An 18,111-nucleotide genomic window follows, 5' to 3' on the forward strand; every position below is an offset into this window, starting at 1 on the left:
CAAAACAATATTGTATAATCATTGATTAATTTATGTCAAATATTTCCGTAAGTGAAAAAAAATATTGAAATTTACTGGAGTAATAATTAGATAAACCGATATGCAGACGATACAGTTGTGGTTGCTAGCAGTATCGACAGGCCTGTCATACCCGGGTACCTACAAAGAGCGAGTGAAAAAAGAGATTTTAACCATCAACATAAATAAAACAAAAATGGACACTGGTGAGCAAAACTCAAAAACCTGCCAGACAATTGAAAATAAAAAACCAATTCAACACGTAGAAGTATATGTATACCTTGGAACAGTCGTCAACTAGAAATGGGATCAAACAACCGAAATACGATGTAGAATTGAAAAGGCCAGAGCTACATTTAACATGAGAAATATATTCAATCATTGCGACATATCTGTCCCACTAAAAATACGGCTGCTAAAATGCTATGTATTTCCAGTCTTGTTGTATGGAGCAGAGACCTGGACAATAACGGAAACATTATCGAAAAGGCTAGAGGTATTCGAAATGTGGGTGTACCGACTTATCCTCAAAATGTCCTGGACGACTCACACTACCAACGTAGAGGTATTGCGCTGAGGAGAAAACAAAAATGAGAAATCTGTTTCACAATAGAAACGGAAACCTGAATACCTCGATCATATTATGAGACATGATAAATATCGTATACTGCCACTGACAATACAGAGTAAAATAGAGAGCAAATGTGGACCCAGAAGAAGAAGACACTCATGGCTTCAAAACTACGCCAATGGTTTGGACTAACGTGCCAATGTCCGCAACGGACGAGGCACATGAAGAAGAAGAAGAATTTAAAATGAGATATTCTTCTTCTCACGGTGCTTATTCGTTCCGAATGTTGGCGATCAGCATGGCTATCCTAACTTTGCATGCTGCTATTCGGAATAGTCTGTTTGTCGATGTAGGTATTGAACCAGTTTCTCAGATATATTCTTCTTCTCCCTGGTCCTCTCTTCCCAATACCTTGCCCTGAAGAATGAGTAGCGGCAATCTCTATTCATTCCTCATAACATGGCCAAGATATTCTACTTTGCGCTCTTTGATAATAATGTGTGTTAATAATCTCGCATTCCTTGCCCATTCTACGTAAGACCTCAACATTAGTCACACGACCCATCCACGAAATTCTTAAAATGCGACTGTAATACCACATCTTGAATGCCTTGAGTTTTCTTAAAGAAGTTTCGGAAAGAGTCCAGGCTTCTACTCAGTATAATAATCTAGAAAATACATAGGATCTGATAATAGAAATTTTGTTAACAAGTGGTAAATGTGACTCCTGAAACGAGACTTCATCATTATGAACGCTGATCTCGCTTTTCCTATGCGTTGTTTTATTTCACTAGAGTGGTCTCATTGACTGTTTATGTAGGTACCAAGGTATGTGTAGCTGTCCACTCTGCCAATTGGTTAACCAAAAGCCGTATATGTAATATATTTCGCTCTTAATGACTACCATTACTTTCTTTTTTTTTCGTATTGAAATTCCATGTTCACTACTTATGTCTTATATGCGCGACATTATTCTTTGCAAATCATCTAGGCTATCTGCAAAAACTACTGCGTCGTCGGCATATCTAATGTTGTTTAGATCTATCATCTAATCCAGTTTCCTCCAAGATAATTTATGAGTATGTGCAGCTTATCATGTTGTACTCTATCAAATGCCTTTTTGTAGTCGATAAAACAAATATATAGCACTTAGACAGTCAATAGAGCCTCTCGGGTGCCTAAGGGCAAGGCATTGCGGAATCAAATCTTTGTCCGTGATACTTGTTCTTCGCATTTTTTATATAGGTATTCTGCAGTATATTACTTTTAAAAATGTTTTAAGTAAGTGGTTCATTAGGCTAATTATTATTCTGCCTCGCATGTTGAAATGAGAAATGAAATGAAAATGTTAAATTTTCCGAGGAAAAAACTTTCCCTGTTGAAAAAACATTCAATATGAAAAAAGTTATTGTAGTGACCCTGTTTTTCAATTGACTTACGTATTTTACATTTATTAAAAATACTAATTTTATACTCGATCTTCATTCTGAGAATTAGCATAATTCTTTTTTGGTCATTTAGATAGGCACTTACTTGTATTTCAAATAATTGCAAATTTCATTAGTTTGAAATAAATCCTTTTGAGCAGGTAAAGAATTACGAATTGCCGTATAATACAATATTAAATAATAAACTATATCCAAATGAATGAACGTTTAGTATCTATTAATGAGAATTTCCCTAGGCAGGTAAAGAAAGGATTAACAACTGTCGTCTGTAAATACAAAGTACGATTAAGATCGAGATGTGCCGAGCCTAAGTTGCAATACATGGCATCAATGCGGTGTCGTTCAGAGAACTAAATTTAATAATAAAATATATGTACGTGCTGCCATCTATTCAAAGAACTGTTAAACGTTAGTTTAAAAATTGGCCACCTATTTTGACCATAGCGTACTAATACCCCCTTAACCTCAGAATAAACCCACAATTGTCGCCAAAACTGTGATTAAATTGCCTTAAAAATTAATTTAAAAAAATAATTAAACATTGCGTTAATAAATACCAAAGATTCTTTGTAAATACTGAGAATAAAATTCGACACACAACGTAACAATGTTATTTGTTTTTACTTAGGTACTTTGAGTTTATTTCAACCTGTAGTACAATATCAATAATATTAGTCCAATAAGATAACTTCCTAGACACATAAAAACACTTAATATTAAGTACAAAAATATAATTTACACATAGCTGCCACACATTTACAATGCACTGCAATCAGCTGGCCACATTTGAATAGGACTACCATTTGATGTTGCCAAATTTCTACTTCATGGCTTGTAAATGTAGGAGGCTGTGATTAAAGTAATCTTTAGATCATGGTTGAAAGTAACCCCTCTATTACAAATGAGAACACCATAGATTAGATCAATATAGTTTATTATAATTAAAAATCTTAACATATACACACTAGTTTACTTATATACCTAAGTATTTCGAAACACGTAGAAACCGCAGCTACATATTTGGTGTATGGTTGTTATTCCCATGAACCCCGATGTCGGAAAAATAACCAAGTTTGTCCAAAAGAGAATTTTAGAAATTATCACTTTTATTCATATAACTTAACATACAAAAATTTAAAAAAAATCCTTAACTTATTAAACTACTCAAGTTCAGGAATAGGTTCATCGTCTGAATCTCCTACTTCATCCCCTTCAATATCGTCAAAGTTAGGTTTACCAGCCCCACCTCCTAAAAAAGAAATAATAAATATATTATATTCTTTATCCTTTTACATATTGATGCTTCAGAAGTCAAACGGTGTAAGTCAAGTTCTTCCTAAAAATGACTTATGAGATGTAACACCAAAAATTACACCAACGACAAATAGCTTGTCCTTGTTTGTATTTATGAAACACTTGCTTATACTATAATCAATAAAGACGGTTTATTTATTTTGCATGGCTCCTCATTGTTCTGCAACTATTTTCACAAACATCTTATTATCTCATTTCAAACAATTATTGAGTTACACCGATTGGCTTCTGAGGCATCCAATGTGAAATATGAATCATAACAAATAAAACAAAAGAAAAATTATAAGTTATAATTTTGGAGAAAAAAAGAATACCGACAAAATAAACCAATCTTGTGTTAAACATGATGTATTTGAAAAAAATTTTATGGGTTAGTTTAGACCTAGAAAAAGAAGGTGCAAAAGAACAGCAAGAGGCAAAAACAGAAAAGGAGGACAAAACGAGAAACTACTGTGTTAAAAACACAAAATCAATCTAAAGATTCGTGTATGCATATATTTTACCAGGGTTGGCAAAAACCAAGGTTTTTTCCAAAAAACCAAAACAGGCTTTTTCCAAAAAAACCAAAAAAAAAAAGGTTTATCTGGTTTAAACCAGATTTATTTGGTACAAAGTATAATAAGTCTAAATACTTTAAAAATTAGTAAATCATTTTATAAAATAATGTAATAAACAATGAAAAAATGATTAAGGCATCTTTTTTTTTTATTTACACACACATTTGCGGCAGCTGTATTAAAAATTTTAAATAAAAACACCAGTTTAGAGGCTCAAAAATAAAAAAAAACAGGTTTTTTTATGGCTTTGGCAGACTTGTTTGTGATTGCAGATTCATAGTCATAATTTCTTATTTCATAACGTAAGTACTACAACATTATTTTTTTTTTATACAACATAATATATTATTATATTATATTTTTTTATTATATATTTTAATTTGTGGTAATCACTTTTTTTACTTCTATTTTTTTTTGTTATTTTTTTTATCGTGATTTTATTATGTTCTTTTTTATACAGGGTGTCTGCGTAACTTGGAACCATATGGGAAACTTTTTTAATATCAATTTTACGAAAAAAACTTATTCTTTATAAAAGGCTCTGCATAGTCTAAAACCTAAGATCCAATCATCAAATGTCAAATTTTGTCAACAGTATACGAGGTATGTCAAAAATAATGAATTTCGCTCAATTTCTTAGGTTTTAGACTATGCAGAGCACTTTATAAAGAATAACTTTTTTTCGTAAAATGGATATTAAAAAAGTTTCCATATGGTTCCAAGTTACGCAGACACCCTGTATATTATTTTTTTTTATTTTTAATTTTTTCAAACCAAATTAACAAATTATTCCTAGTTTACAAATTGTATTTACATAATTTAACATGTTTATAAATGAGATGAAGAATTTCCATATCATTTGTAAATATTAAAGTATTAAGGTTTATTGGGAAACAACATTTTAAATTTTTTAATTCCTTATAAAGGTCGTTTATGTTATTTATCTGTAAATGACATTCTAATATGACATGTGTTAGATCTCCGATTTTGACACAAGTACAATTGGGAGTATCTGCCAAGCCGATTCTATGCATGTATGCATGTAAGCGAGTAAGAGCATGATTTGCTCTCAGCCGATTAATGGTCTTTATAAAATAAAATGTCTATTATATTCTGTGTAAAACCATCTTCTTGAGGATATCCTAGGGTTACAATGAACAAAATTTGAGCCAGTATTACATTCTCTGTAATGCAGTTGCCAATTATTTTTAAGTTTTTGTCTGCTAAAAGTATCAGTATCTGAAGCTGGAATTAAATTTTTGTTTATTTTTTCTCCGATTATATGAGCTGATTTAGCAAATTTGTCAACTATTTCATTGCCATTTATTCCCGAATGACCCTTAATCCAAGCAATTGTTACATTTACTCCTATTTGTATAGTTTCAAACAGAGTTTTAAGAATATTCAATTCAAAAACAGGTTTTTTTCTTTAAAAAAACCAGTTGATTTAAACCTGCCGACCCTGTATTTTACCATCTCGTAACGACGACAATTATGCATAACTAACACAATTCGTAACGGTATAATTCTGTTCTGTTATGTATCTATAATATGTATTCTGTTCAGTTTTGTTAACGTAGAAACTAACTTTTATTCCTGTTACAATTGAAATTATGTTTATCAATTTAACGAATCAACGTCAGAATACATATATGTGTAACACATTTAATATTTTGTGGAGAAATATATTTTTAAAATTATATCTTAAAATAATAATAATAATAAAAAAAATTAGCCCATCAGAATCAAACCCTGCTAGATCCTACATTTTTCGTTTTCCATTTTTGAATTCATTTAAATTCCATTTTTCAATTTTTACACATTTTCAAAGTTCAAGTGTATATTAATCTATAGTAGTGCGGCAGATTCGTGCAAATATTATAAGAATTGCACATTTAATGATACAAGCATATAATTTGTTCCACATATACTGCACATATAAAGGTTCAAATTTACATATCTAGATTAGATTAGATATTTAGATATTTAGGCCATCTCAGATTTTGTCTTTTACAAAAATGGCGGTCATTCAAAATGGGCGACTATACATATGTGACTAATAGCACGATATCTTTTGAATGAAAAGTCCGATTTCAACCAAATTTGGTACATAGGTTCTTTTTGTGATTTACCAGATCGCTGTCGTGAATCGGTTTACCAGAAGTTGTGTTTTTCCTGGTTTTTTATGTAAAACTATTTTATATTATGTAAATAATTTATTTTCAATTTTTTCACCCTGTATATATTAATTTTTCAAAAGGGTAATATGTACCACCATTGAAAAAAGCGTAAGAATGTGTTTTAGGAAATATTTTGAACCTTTTAGTTATGTTAATTACCAATTAATAAATGCATGATGTATCTTCACATGTACCCATGTGTGGCAGATTCGTGCAAATATTATAAAAATTATTGTGAATTTAATAGTAGAAGCCTATAATTTGGACCACATATACTACACATACAAAAGTTCAAATTTAGATATGAGGCCATCTCACATTTTGCCTTTTACAAAAATGGCAAGCATTCAAAATGGCGGCTATACATATGTGACTGATAGCACGATAACTTTTGAACGAAAAATCCGATTTCAGCCAAATTTGGCATCCAGGTTCTTTTTTTTATGAATAAGATCGAGGTCTTGAACCGGAAGAATCGGTTTACCAGAAGTTGTGTTTTTACTGTTTTTTATGTAAAAATATGTTGGTTTTTTTTTCAATTCTTTTACGCTGTATATATTAATTTTTCAAAAAGGTAATACCGCCATTGAAAAGAGTGTAAAAATATTTTTTAGTAAAGATTTTGAACTTTTTAGTTATGTTAATTACCATTTAATAAATGCATAACGTATCTTCACATGTATCTATGTGCGGCAGATTCATTTTGAATGCCCGCCTTTTTTTTTAAAAACAAAATCTGAGATGGCCTTTTAACTAAATTTGAATCTTTGTATGTGTAGTGTGTGTGGTTCAAATTATATGATTTTACCATTATATGCACAATAATTCTTATATTATTTGCACGAATCTGCCGCACATGGGTGAATAGGTACAGCTGGTTCCTAAAAAAACTGATACGACTCTTAGTAAGATTTAATCATTTTGAGCAGTGTATGATTGGTCTGACATTATATTATATTTATTATGACAGACAAATAATAAAATAAACAAACAAACAGCCATTTTTTGAGGTTAAAGTTATCTGACAAATTTTAAGATTTGGCAGTGACAGTGACAGTATGTAAATAATAAGTATTTATCCTTCAAAATATTAGTATTCATTGTATCACACCTGATCACACCTCATCAAAAGCTTTTTACAAAAACATAGTCAGCGATTTTGATATGGCTTAGAGCCAGACTACATCAAGATCGCCTATAAATCGTGCTGGTAATTGCCTTGCAGCGAGACCAAAAACAAAAAGAAGAAGAAGAAGAAAGTACACTGCTCAATTTTCTACAAAATACGCTTTAAGAGTCGTATCAATATCGTCAACAGGATATCTTAATAAAGTTGAAATCCAAAGGAATAAATGTTTGAGACTCTGTCTCGGTTACTTAAAATCTACTCCTATTACTATTATTGAGATTGAAGCTAAGGAACCACCACTTACTCTACGTAGACAGTTTTGTACAGATAAGTTTGTAGCTAGAGCTATTTCAAAAAACGTCAGCTACTTAAGGACTATTCGTAACTTGAATATATTAGATTTAAGCCACAAATATTGGTGTACTAAAAAACCCCCATATACGTTGAAAGCTATAGAAAATTGACAATGTATGAACACCAAATATACAAAAATAAAATACCTCCAATTTACACTAAACCTCCTGAAACTCTCTTTTCCAAGATAATACAAACAAATTACATGGATTCAAACCTTCCAGGCAGTATTATCAACAAAATAATTAAAGACAAGTGGCCTATGTTTCAATATATTTTTACTGACGGCTCCAAAATTCAAAATAGAACCGGAAGTGCAATATATCACTGGAATTCTGAATACAAAGAATCATGCCGATTGCCTAATGAAGCTTCAATATATACTGCCGAATTATCAGCTTTATTACTTGCGCTAAAATATATAGCCTCTGTTGGTATGGACAATTATATCATTTTCACCGATTGTAGAAGTATTGTGGACAAACTCACTTCTATCCAATCGACAAAAAGTCTAAACCACATTGAGATAGAAATTAAGAGTCTATATTATGATATTACTTCCTCGGGCAGTTCAATTATTATTTGTTGGGTTAAAGGACATTCTGGAATATTTGGAAATGAAGAAGTCGACAAATTAGCTAAATCTGCAGCTTTAACCAAACGAAACATAAACAACATACTTCTACCAGTAACCGATATAGATAATATCAGTAAAAACCATTGCAAACAAAATTGGCAACGTGTATATAACCAAAGTACAACGGGAATAAATTTTAGAAATCGCCAACCACTAATTCCCAATGAGAGATGGTTTAAACAAGAATCAAATAGGCTATTTATAAAAACAATAAACAGAATGAGGTCAAATCACGCACTCACCCCAGCATACAAACACAGCATAGGTATCAGTGATAACCCATATTGCGCCTGTGGTGGAATGGGAGATCTACAGCACCTAATATTGGAGTGTGGACAGTACAGACAAAATATTAAAGTGATGTATGAAAAGTTAATTGATCTAAATTGTCCTTTACCTGTAAATTTAAACGAAATTCTTTTTCCAAAAAATAAGCAGACGTTAAAATGTCTTTACGAATATGTAACGTCCTGTAAATTTAAATTTTAAATAGGCTTAGATAATAAAATTAAAAATTGTAAAAATATCACACAAAATTGAAAAATGTATTCATTAATATATTATAACACCCTGTAAATTTAGATAATAAGTAGGCTTAGATATTAACTTAAAATTGTTATTGTAATACCATACAAAAAAAAACAAATAGTCTGGCTAATTGGTTATGTCAAAGCCATTAATAAAAAAAAAAAAAAGTCGTATCAGTTTTTTTTGGAACCAGCTGTACATGTGAAGATACGTTATGCATTTATTAATTGGTAATTAACACAACTAAAGAGTTTAAAATACTTCCTAAAAAATATTTTTACGCTCTTTTCAACGACGTTATTAACTTTTTGAAAAATTAATATATACAGGGTGAAAGAATTGGTAAAAAACTAACATGTTTTTACATAAAAATCAGTAAAAAACAACTTCTGGTAAATCCATTCTTCCAGTTCAAGACCTTCCCTTGGTCTTACACATCAAAAAAAGAACATATATACCAAATTTGGTTAAAATCGGACATTTCGTTCAAAAGTTATCGTGCTATTAGTCACATATTATGTATAGTCGCCATTTTGAATGCCCGCCATTTTTGTAAAAGGTAAAATCTTTTGAGAGATGGCCTTATATCTAAATTCGAACCTTGATGTGTGTAGTATATGTGGTCTAAATTATATGCTTCTACCATTAAATGCACAATAATTCTTTTAATATTTGCACGATCTGCCACACATATGTACATAGCACTAAAGGCCTTAGAGGCCCATGGCTTGAAAAGTTTGTTCGTTTTTCATTTTTACTTTTCTTTAGGTACCTAGATCTTCTCTGGCTTGGTATGTGATTTTTCTCCATTCCTTCCTGTTATTCATTTTCTGGCCTTCTAACATTATTTTTTCCATATCTTTTTCGACCTCTTGCTTCCATCTATTTTTCGGTCTTCCTTTTCTCTTTTTTGAGGCTATGTTGTAGTTTAGCACCCTTTTTGGAGTCCTCGTCTCTGTGCTTTTATCACTCCTATTATATTAGGTTGATTGTATAATTCCTTTAACTCATTATTTGATCTTCTTAACCATAAACCGTCCCTTATTATTCCTCCATATATCTTCCTCCGGATTTTCTGTTCCCAGATCTCCAGTAAACTTTGTTCATTTTTTGTCATTGTCCATGTCTCACTGCAGTATGTTACTATTGGTTGGATAGTTGTTTTGTATAACTGTATTTTTGCCCTTCTTGATAAAAACTTGCTTTTCAACATTCCATTAAGCGCATGTACACTTTTGTTGCCTGCCATTATTCGAGCTTGTATTTCTTCTTTAATATTCGGTTTACGTGATGTTATTGCTCCTAGGTATGTAAATCTTTCTACCATTTCGAATTCGTATGATGTTCCTTCTTCTACTTCTACTTTAAGCTTTTGTCCATTCCTGAACTGACCATCTGTCCATTCCATACATTTTGTTTTAGTTTCATTTATGTGGAGTCCCATTTTCTTCGCTGCTTTTACTATTCTCTGTACTATTTCCTGTAGCTCTTTTGTTCCTCTTGCAAGCAACACCACATCATCCGCAAATGCCAAAACTTAGTGTCGTTTTTGATATAGGAGTGCTTCTCGCATTATTTTTTCTAGGCATAAGTTAAAGAGTAATGATGACAAAGGATCGCCCTGCCTTACTCCTTCGTTTGCTATAATGTGTCTGATGATTGGTTGTTTACTTTGACTCTATTTTCTGTATTTTCTAAAGTAAGATGTATCATGTTGCGTAACTTTCTGCTAACTCCCAATTCCTCAAGCGCCTCTTTTAAATTCCTCCTCTTTATTCTATCGTACGCTTGCTGGAAATCGATGAATAGCGCTATCGTTGGTAGGTTGTGTTCATAGCTTTCGTCAACGTTATTCCTATGGTACAGTTATTTGTTAGTTTTTTGATGCTGTTTTGATCATTGTGCCTTCTTTGTCGTTCCACTTCCATTCAATGTTATTTACCCATATTTTTTTACTCCAAATTTGACTTCATTTCCTTTATTTCTTTCTTCCTGGGCAATGTTTCTAATTGTTTTCTGTATATCTCGTTCTTTTATGGTTGTATCTTCGTTGATATATACCTTGTGCTCTTTAATTTCTTTTAGCTTGTACTGTTTTTCCATTATTTTTCTTTTTTCCTCTTGGTTTTCTAATTCAATTAGACATGTTTTATCGCCTAGCTTGTGAGCATTTCTTATTTTCACCTCTATTCCTAAGTGGTGTTTGATGAAATTGTTGATTTTTCCTTTTAACCGTGCTTGCTCATATGTGTCTATTGTTAGGCCGCTTATAACTACGTTGTTTATCGTCAGTGTTTTTCCATACCTTCCATGTTTTTTGTTATTTCTCTGAGTCCCTCCTTGATCTCTTTATTTTCTTCTTTCAGTTCTGCATTTTCTTTTCTCAGCTCTCTGTTTTCCATAATGAGCTTTTCTATTGTTTCCTTACTTTCTTTTTGATTTCTTTTTATTTCCTTAATGTCATCGGTGAGGAGGCTCATCATTATTATTAATTGATCAATTTTTGACCCTTCTTCTGAATGTGTGTCATCACTCTCTAATTTTTTTTTCCAGATATTTTTCCATTTTCCGGCGCCAAACACTGTCTTCCACCTCAACAGTTCAGAGAAGATAGCTTTTACCGTATTTATTTTGTTTGTTTATTATCCGTTGTTATTTTCTGTGGTTATCCCGAAAGTCCACTCACAACGGCAACGTCGCAATTTCAACGGTCAGAGTTTCGTTTCTACGCTTCGATGTTAGACAAGCTTATCAATTGTAGCGATCTTACTTTTTATAGGTCCTTGGTATTATTTCTATGCTATTTCACTGATTTTAAAGTTTTTTCTTATCACTGTCCTTAACTTAATGTCTTATATTATTCACTAACTAGATACTTTCAATAATTTATTTCCCGTTAAAACTCTCAGAAATTGAGTTTATTGCAGACGACAAATAAAATATGTTGTTCTGAAGCTATTTTCTTGTGGCATTCTTATAATCAAGTATATTCAAATGGGAAATAAGCCACAATTTTACCTAAAAATGATTTTATTAACGTTTCGACGCCCAAGTCGGGTGTTGTTGTCAAAATACAAAATAATACTAAATAAACAAAAATGTTGTTGCTTAGTAAAAAATTCTTCTAATAATTTATTTAATCTGACTCATTTATATCGGCAATTCAGACACGTATTATACATTTTAAAGTAGACGACTTTAAAATGATATTGCCAATATTGATGAGTTGCGTTCATGGAACGACTTTACTAAAAGATAGTTCATTCGATTACATGAAATCAATCCCAACTCAAGAATATCCGCCACAAAAAATCATAGCATGTGATCTGTCTTTAAAAAGACAACCAAATGCAACAGTGGCACTGAAATTCTCGCGTTAGAGATTCCATAGTAAATCACGAGGGAAACCAGGAAAAACCTCGTGATACTATCCCGACATCGTAAGTATTTGGGTTTATATTTAGTTTACTCTCAAAAATCAAAGAAGCGGCTCTAATTATGCTAAATGAAACCAATTGTGTCGCAAATTCCTCGGTAGAATGCAGTAGGATGTGGTTACCCATATTAAAGGAGGAAGTCAATAGAAAGAAAATACCACAATTAGTAAATCAGTAACATATCGAGTTAGTACATATTTAGTATTTTAGTATTATTTAAAATTTAAAATATCAAGTCAGAATTTGGTATTAGTTTTGAGAGTAAACTAAATATAAACCCAAATACTTACGATGTCGGGATAGTATCACGAGGTTTTCCCTGGTTTTCCCTCGTGATTTACTATGGAATCTCTAACGCGAGAATTTCAGTGCCACCGTTGCATTTGGTTGTCTTTTTAAAGACAGATCACATGCTATGATTTTTTGTGGCGGATATTCTTGAGTTGGGATTGATTTCATGTAATCGAATGAACTATCTTTTAGTAAAGTCGTTCCAGGAACGCAACTCATCAATATTGGCAATATCATTTTAAAGTCGTCTACTTTAAAATGTATAATACGTGTCTGAATTGCCGATATAAATGAGTCAGATTAAATAAATTATTAGAAGAATTTTTTACTAAACATTTTTGTTTATTTAGTATTATTTTGTATTTTGACAACGACACCCGACTTGGGCGTCGAAACGTTAATAAAATCATTTTTAGGTAAAATTGTGGCTTATTTCCCATTTGAATATACTTGAAAATAAAATATGTGTTTTCGTTTTGACTACAGTACATGTGAAGATACGTTATGCATTTATTAAATGGTAATTAAAAACTAAAAAGTTCAAAATATTTTCTACAAAATATTTTTACGCTCTTTTCAATTGCGGTATTACCAGAGATGTGGTTATTGTTTTCTGGTATTGGGTGGAATGCATAAAACCTAGTACCTGCTAATGCTTCAAGTATGTACTCCTTTTTGCAAAGTTTTACTACACTTACAAAGCATGGAATGCTTTCTAAATTGTAGTAAACCACTTACAAAGCATTTGTAAGTGTAGTAATGCTTTGTAACTGTAGTAAAATCTTCAAAAATGTAGTACATACTTGAAGCATTAGCAGGTACTACGTTTTATGCATTCCATCCATTACCTTTTTAAAAAATTAATATATACTAGGGAAAAAATTGAAAAAAAAAACATATTTTTACATAAACAACCAGTAAAAACACAACTTCTGGTAAACCGATTCTTCTGGTTCACCACATCCATCTTATAAATCAAAAAGAGAACCTATATGCCAAATTTGGTTGAAATCGGACTTTTCGTTCAAGTTATGGTACTATTAAACACATATGTATAACCGCCATTTTGAATGCCCGCCATTTTTGTAAAAGGCAAAATCTGAAATCGCCTCATATCTAAATTTAACCCTTTATATGTGTAGTATATGTGGTCCAAATTATATGCTTGTATCATTAAATGTGCAATTGTTTCACATATCGGCCGCACTATAGGCGTAAGGTTTCGGCTCAAAACCTTCTAAATCCGCTTTAAAACACCAGTACAATGTTGACGTTAGAATCACTCTGCTGTGCCATTCCTTTTATGAACAATAAAATACTTCTTTTTTGTATATGTTGTATGTTTTCCTATCAAAATGGTTAAATACCCACCTTTAATGCATTAATTGCGCCTAAAGGCAGCTGAAAATGAGGAATTTGGACAACATTGTGTGGGCTTAGAATCAAAATCTGCTAAATCCAAACTAAAAGTAAAAATTTCCGAAGATATAAAGGGCTTGCATAAAAATGCTTCTATACCAAATTAGTGTGCCATTTTATGACATTTATCAATGCCCCTTTGACTGAGAAATGCCAGACAGGTCTGGATCCCGCGTATGAAAAAAAGTTGATTAATAGCAAGCTGAAAATTTGTTAATAGCTTAAGGGTGTCTAGTCGGACAAACTTTGATATATGGGAACACTGGAACAGGGGAAGTTTTAATTGTGGAACAGGTTAAAAATTTGGAACGGTCAGACCACGAGAACAGCAGATGTATTTTGTCTAACAGAACAGACTTAAACCTCCGAACAGAGACTTAACTCTCATGGCAAAAATCAGACTGCTATTTATCACCAAATGGGCGTTTTAATGAGTGGAACATGTAGAATATGTCAAATGACAGGAATTATGACAGGTGATAAATAGAAGTCTGATTTTTGCATGAGAGTTTAATCTCTGTTCGGAGAGTTTAAGTCTATTCTGTCGGACAAAATAAATGTGCCGTTTTCGTGGTCTGACCGTTCCAAATTTTTAACCTGTTCCACAATTAAAACAGCCCCTGTTCCAGTGCTCCCATATATCAAAGTTTATCCGACTAGATACCCTTAAGCTATTAACAAATTTTCAGCTTGCTATTAATCAACTTTTTTTTCATTCGTGGGATACAGACCGAAGATACTTTGTGGAAAATTTACATCTTTAATGTTGTTTTAGTCTCCTGAAAAATTTCAAAACATGGATCTAGCAGCTTTTGATTCTATAGGCCTCAAATATAATCTAGCAATGTAAATTGTATTCATTATTATAGTAAATACATTATTATTAAATTGCTTTTGTGTTTCATTATTTTTTAGACTTAGTTTTACTCCTTGTTAAAGTGATAATTCAAGACAAAAATATTTAAAAATTATTTAGTTGTCATATTAACAAAAATATAGGAATGTATGCAAAATGCATTTTTGTATAAATTCAGTAATCTAAATTTGCTAAAAGAAATTAAATGTTGACATTACGAAATACACCGTTACGAATTGTCGCCTTATGAACTGTCGCTGTTACAAATTGTCCGTTACCATCTATGGGGTTAAAAAGCTGTCCTGTTACGAGATGTCATGGAACCACATTTCACATGTGAAATATAAACCACAGCAAATAGAACAATATAGAAATTATAAATTTGGGAATCTATGTTAGGAAAAATGTTTGGAAGAAAGGATCAGGTAGAACTGGTCAATAAGTATGGCAAAAAATGTAATATGACAAAACATTGGTATGTGAAAAGGTTAAACAGAAACTGCACCTAAAATTAACCTAAACAATATACATATTAAACTATTTAGATGAGAAATAAGCCACAATTAAATTGAAAAAATATTTAATTAACGTTTCAACACCCACATCGGGTGTATTATAATAATAGGTTTGTTCTACCAAACAGTCGAATTAGTCAGAAACCGTCAGTAAACAGTTTACTCTGGGCTAATTAGCAAAATTCATGGAAAAGTTATTTACCAGCAATTTTATTGCTGGAATCGAATTATAAGATCCTATATATTAATAATATAGGTATGCAAAGTCCGCAGATAGTGTGCTACTTTTTTATAAACAAAATGGCGCCGACAAATCGTATTTTTTTCAATTATTGCTCTATAACTCCGAAGATTTTAACTTTACAACAAAAACACCCAAATAAAAATTCACCGAAATTAAATTCTGCATAGAGATATGTTTTTCACGATTTGCTCCGACGAAAATTTTCCTCGGAAAATGCGGGTTTTCCTAACAAAAACTATAATTTTCAAATAAAGTTATAGGTAAGTAATTATTAATCAATAATTAAATAACTTAGTGACATCAAAGATTTCTTGGTATAGATTGTAATTCCGGAAGCCGGTGAAAATTAAACGAATATTTTAGTAACAATTCAATTGTTAATTAACAATTTACGATCGCAATAATAACCAAAATAATCATGATACATTGATCAAACTTATAAAGATTATAAAGATGAGATGCTTGTTTAATATTTTATCGACAAAATATAAATTTTTCTTTTTTTTGCATAATCTTTAAATTTTGAAAAAAAAAATAGTTATAATACGTAGTCTAATTAGTAAAGTACAAAGAAAGGTTATTTACCAGCAATTTTATTGCTTTAATCGAACTATAAGATCCTATATATTATTAATATAGGTATGCAAAGTCTACAGATAGTGTGCTACTTTTTTTATAAACAAAATGGCGCCGACAAATCGTATTTTTTTCAATTATTGCTCTATAACTCCGAAGATTTTAACTTTACACCAAAAATACTCAAATAAAAATTCACCCCAATTTAATTCTACATAGAGGCATGTTTTTCCCGATTTGCTTCGACGAAAATTTTCCTCGGAAAATGTGGGTCTTCCCAACAAAATCTCGAATTTTCAAATAAATTTTTTGGGCCAGTAATTATTTATCAATAATTATATACCTTGGTGAAATAAAAGCTTTCTTGGTATAGATTATAAATTCAGAAGCCGGTTAAAATGAAACGAATATTTTAGCAACAATTCAATTGTTAATTAACAATTTACAGTCGCAATAACAACCAAAATAATCATGAGACATTGATCAAACTTAGAAAGGTTATAAAGGTGTGATGCCTATTTAATATTTTGTCGACAAAATATAAATTTTTCATTTTTTTGCATAATCTTTAAATGTTTAAAAAAATTGTTATAAACAAATTAACATTTCTTAGAAATTGTTTATTATATTCTAATTTTAAAAAATACTTAAAATGCGTATTTCATAGGTCTTGAAAATGAATGCTTTAAAAAAATTTTCCAACCATTTGCAAAAAAGTTAGGAAACAGCAAAATAAATATACGATATCTCAATTGTTTATAATTTGTTTTAATTGTTTCAAAGCTTAAAAGTGAGTCTATGGTACAATCTAATTACTCACAAAGAATGTCAAAAATTAGTGCAATGGTTATATTTTAATCAAAGATTAAAAATACTTTTTTTTTTGTAATTTTTAGCGCGAAAGTAGGCTTGATACAGAGCCGGAGATAAAATGTTCACTCGAAACGACTGACACGCTTAAACTCGCGCGAGTTGTGTATGTGGGCGGGTGGCTACGGTACTGTATTATTCTACTTTCACGCGTGTAAATTACAAAAAAATATATTTATAATCTTTAATTAGAATATAACCATTAAGCTGATAATCGATATTGTTTTATAAATAATTAGCTTGTACTTTAAACTCACTTCTACGCTTTGAAAGAATTTAAAAAAATTATTAACACCGTAGTAATCGTATGTTTATTTTGCTGTTTCATAATTTTTTTGCAAATGGTTGCAAAAAAGTTTTAAAGCATTCATTTTCAAGATATTTGTAATGCGCATTTTAGCTATTTTTTAAAATTATAATATAGTAAAAACTTTCTGAGAAACGTTAATTTTTTTATAACTATTTTTTTTATACATTTAAAGATTATGCAAAAAAATAAAAAATTTATATTTTGTCGACAAAATGTTAAATAGGCATCTCATATTTATAAGATTTCAAAGTTTGATCAGTGTATCATAATTATTTTGGTTATTATTGCGACCGTAAATTATTATTTAACAATTGAATTGTTGCTAAAATATTCGTTTAATTTTCACCAGCTCCTGGAACTATAATCTAAACCAAGAAGGCTTTTAAGTCACCAAATTATTTAATTATTGGTAAATAATTACTTATCTAAAACTTTATTTGAAAATTAAAGATTTTGTTGGGAAAACCCGCATTTTTCGGCGAAAATTTTCGTCGGAGCAGATCGGGAAAAACACGTTTCTATGCAGAATTTAATCACGGCGAATTTTTATTTGAGTGTTTTTGTTGTAAAGTTAAAATCTTCGGAGTTCTAGAGCAATAATTGAAAAAAACACGATTTTCGGGCGCCATTTTGTTTATAAAAAAAGTAGCACACTATCTGAGGACTTTGCATACCTATATTATTAATATATAGGATCTTACAATTCGATTCCAGCAATAAAATTGCTGGTAAATAACTTTTCCCAAAAATGGCCTATTCTCCGATAATCAGCCCAGACTAGTTGGTCAGTGAGAGAACATAATACAGTCACCAGTGCTATCCCCTCTACTCACGCTGGTCCACTATTCGCCGATGGT

General features: G+C 31.1%; 1 protein-coding gene across 1 annotated transcript in view; it reads right to left on the reverse strand.

Moving 5' to 3' along the window:
* Positions 1 to 2,954: 2,954 nt before the first annotated feature.
* Positions 2,955 to 18,111, reverse strand: part of LOC126890794 (co-chaperone protein daf-41) — a 56,862-nt gene continuing 41,705 nt past the window's right edge. Inside the window, exon 5 of the mRNA XM_050659986.1 lies at positions 2,955 to 3,286. Coding sequence (XP_050515943.1) covers positions 3,198 to 3,286 — 89 coding nt within the window. The 3' untranslated portion in view covers positions 2,955 to 3,197. The remainder of the gene's footprint in view (positions 3,287 to 18,111) is intronic.

Source organism: Diabrotica virgifera, chromosome 8 (assembly GCF_917563875.1).
Source record: "Diabrotica virgifera virgifera chromosome 8, PGI_DIABVI_V3a".
Lineage (NCBI taxonomy): Eukaryota > Metazoa > Arthropoda > Insecta > Coleoptera > Chrysomelidae > Diabrotica > Diabrotica virgifera.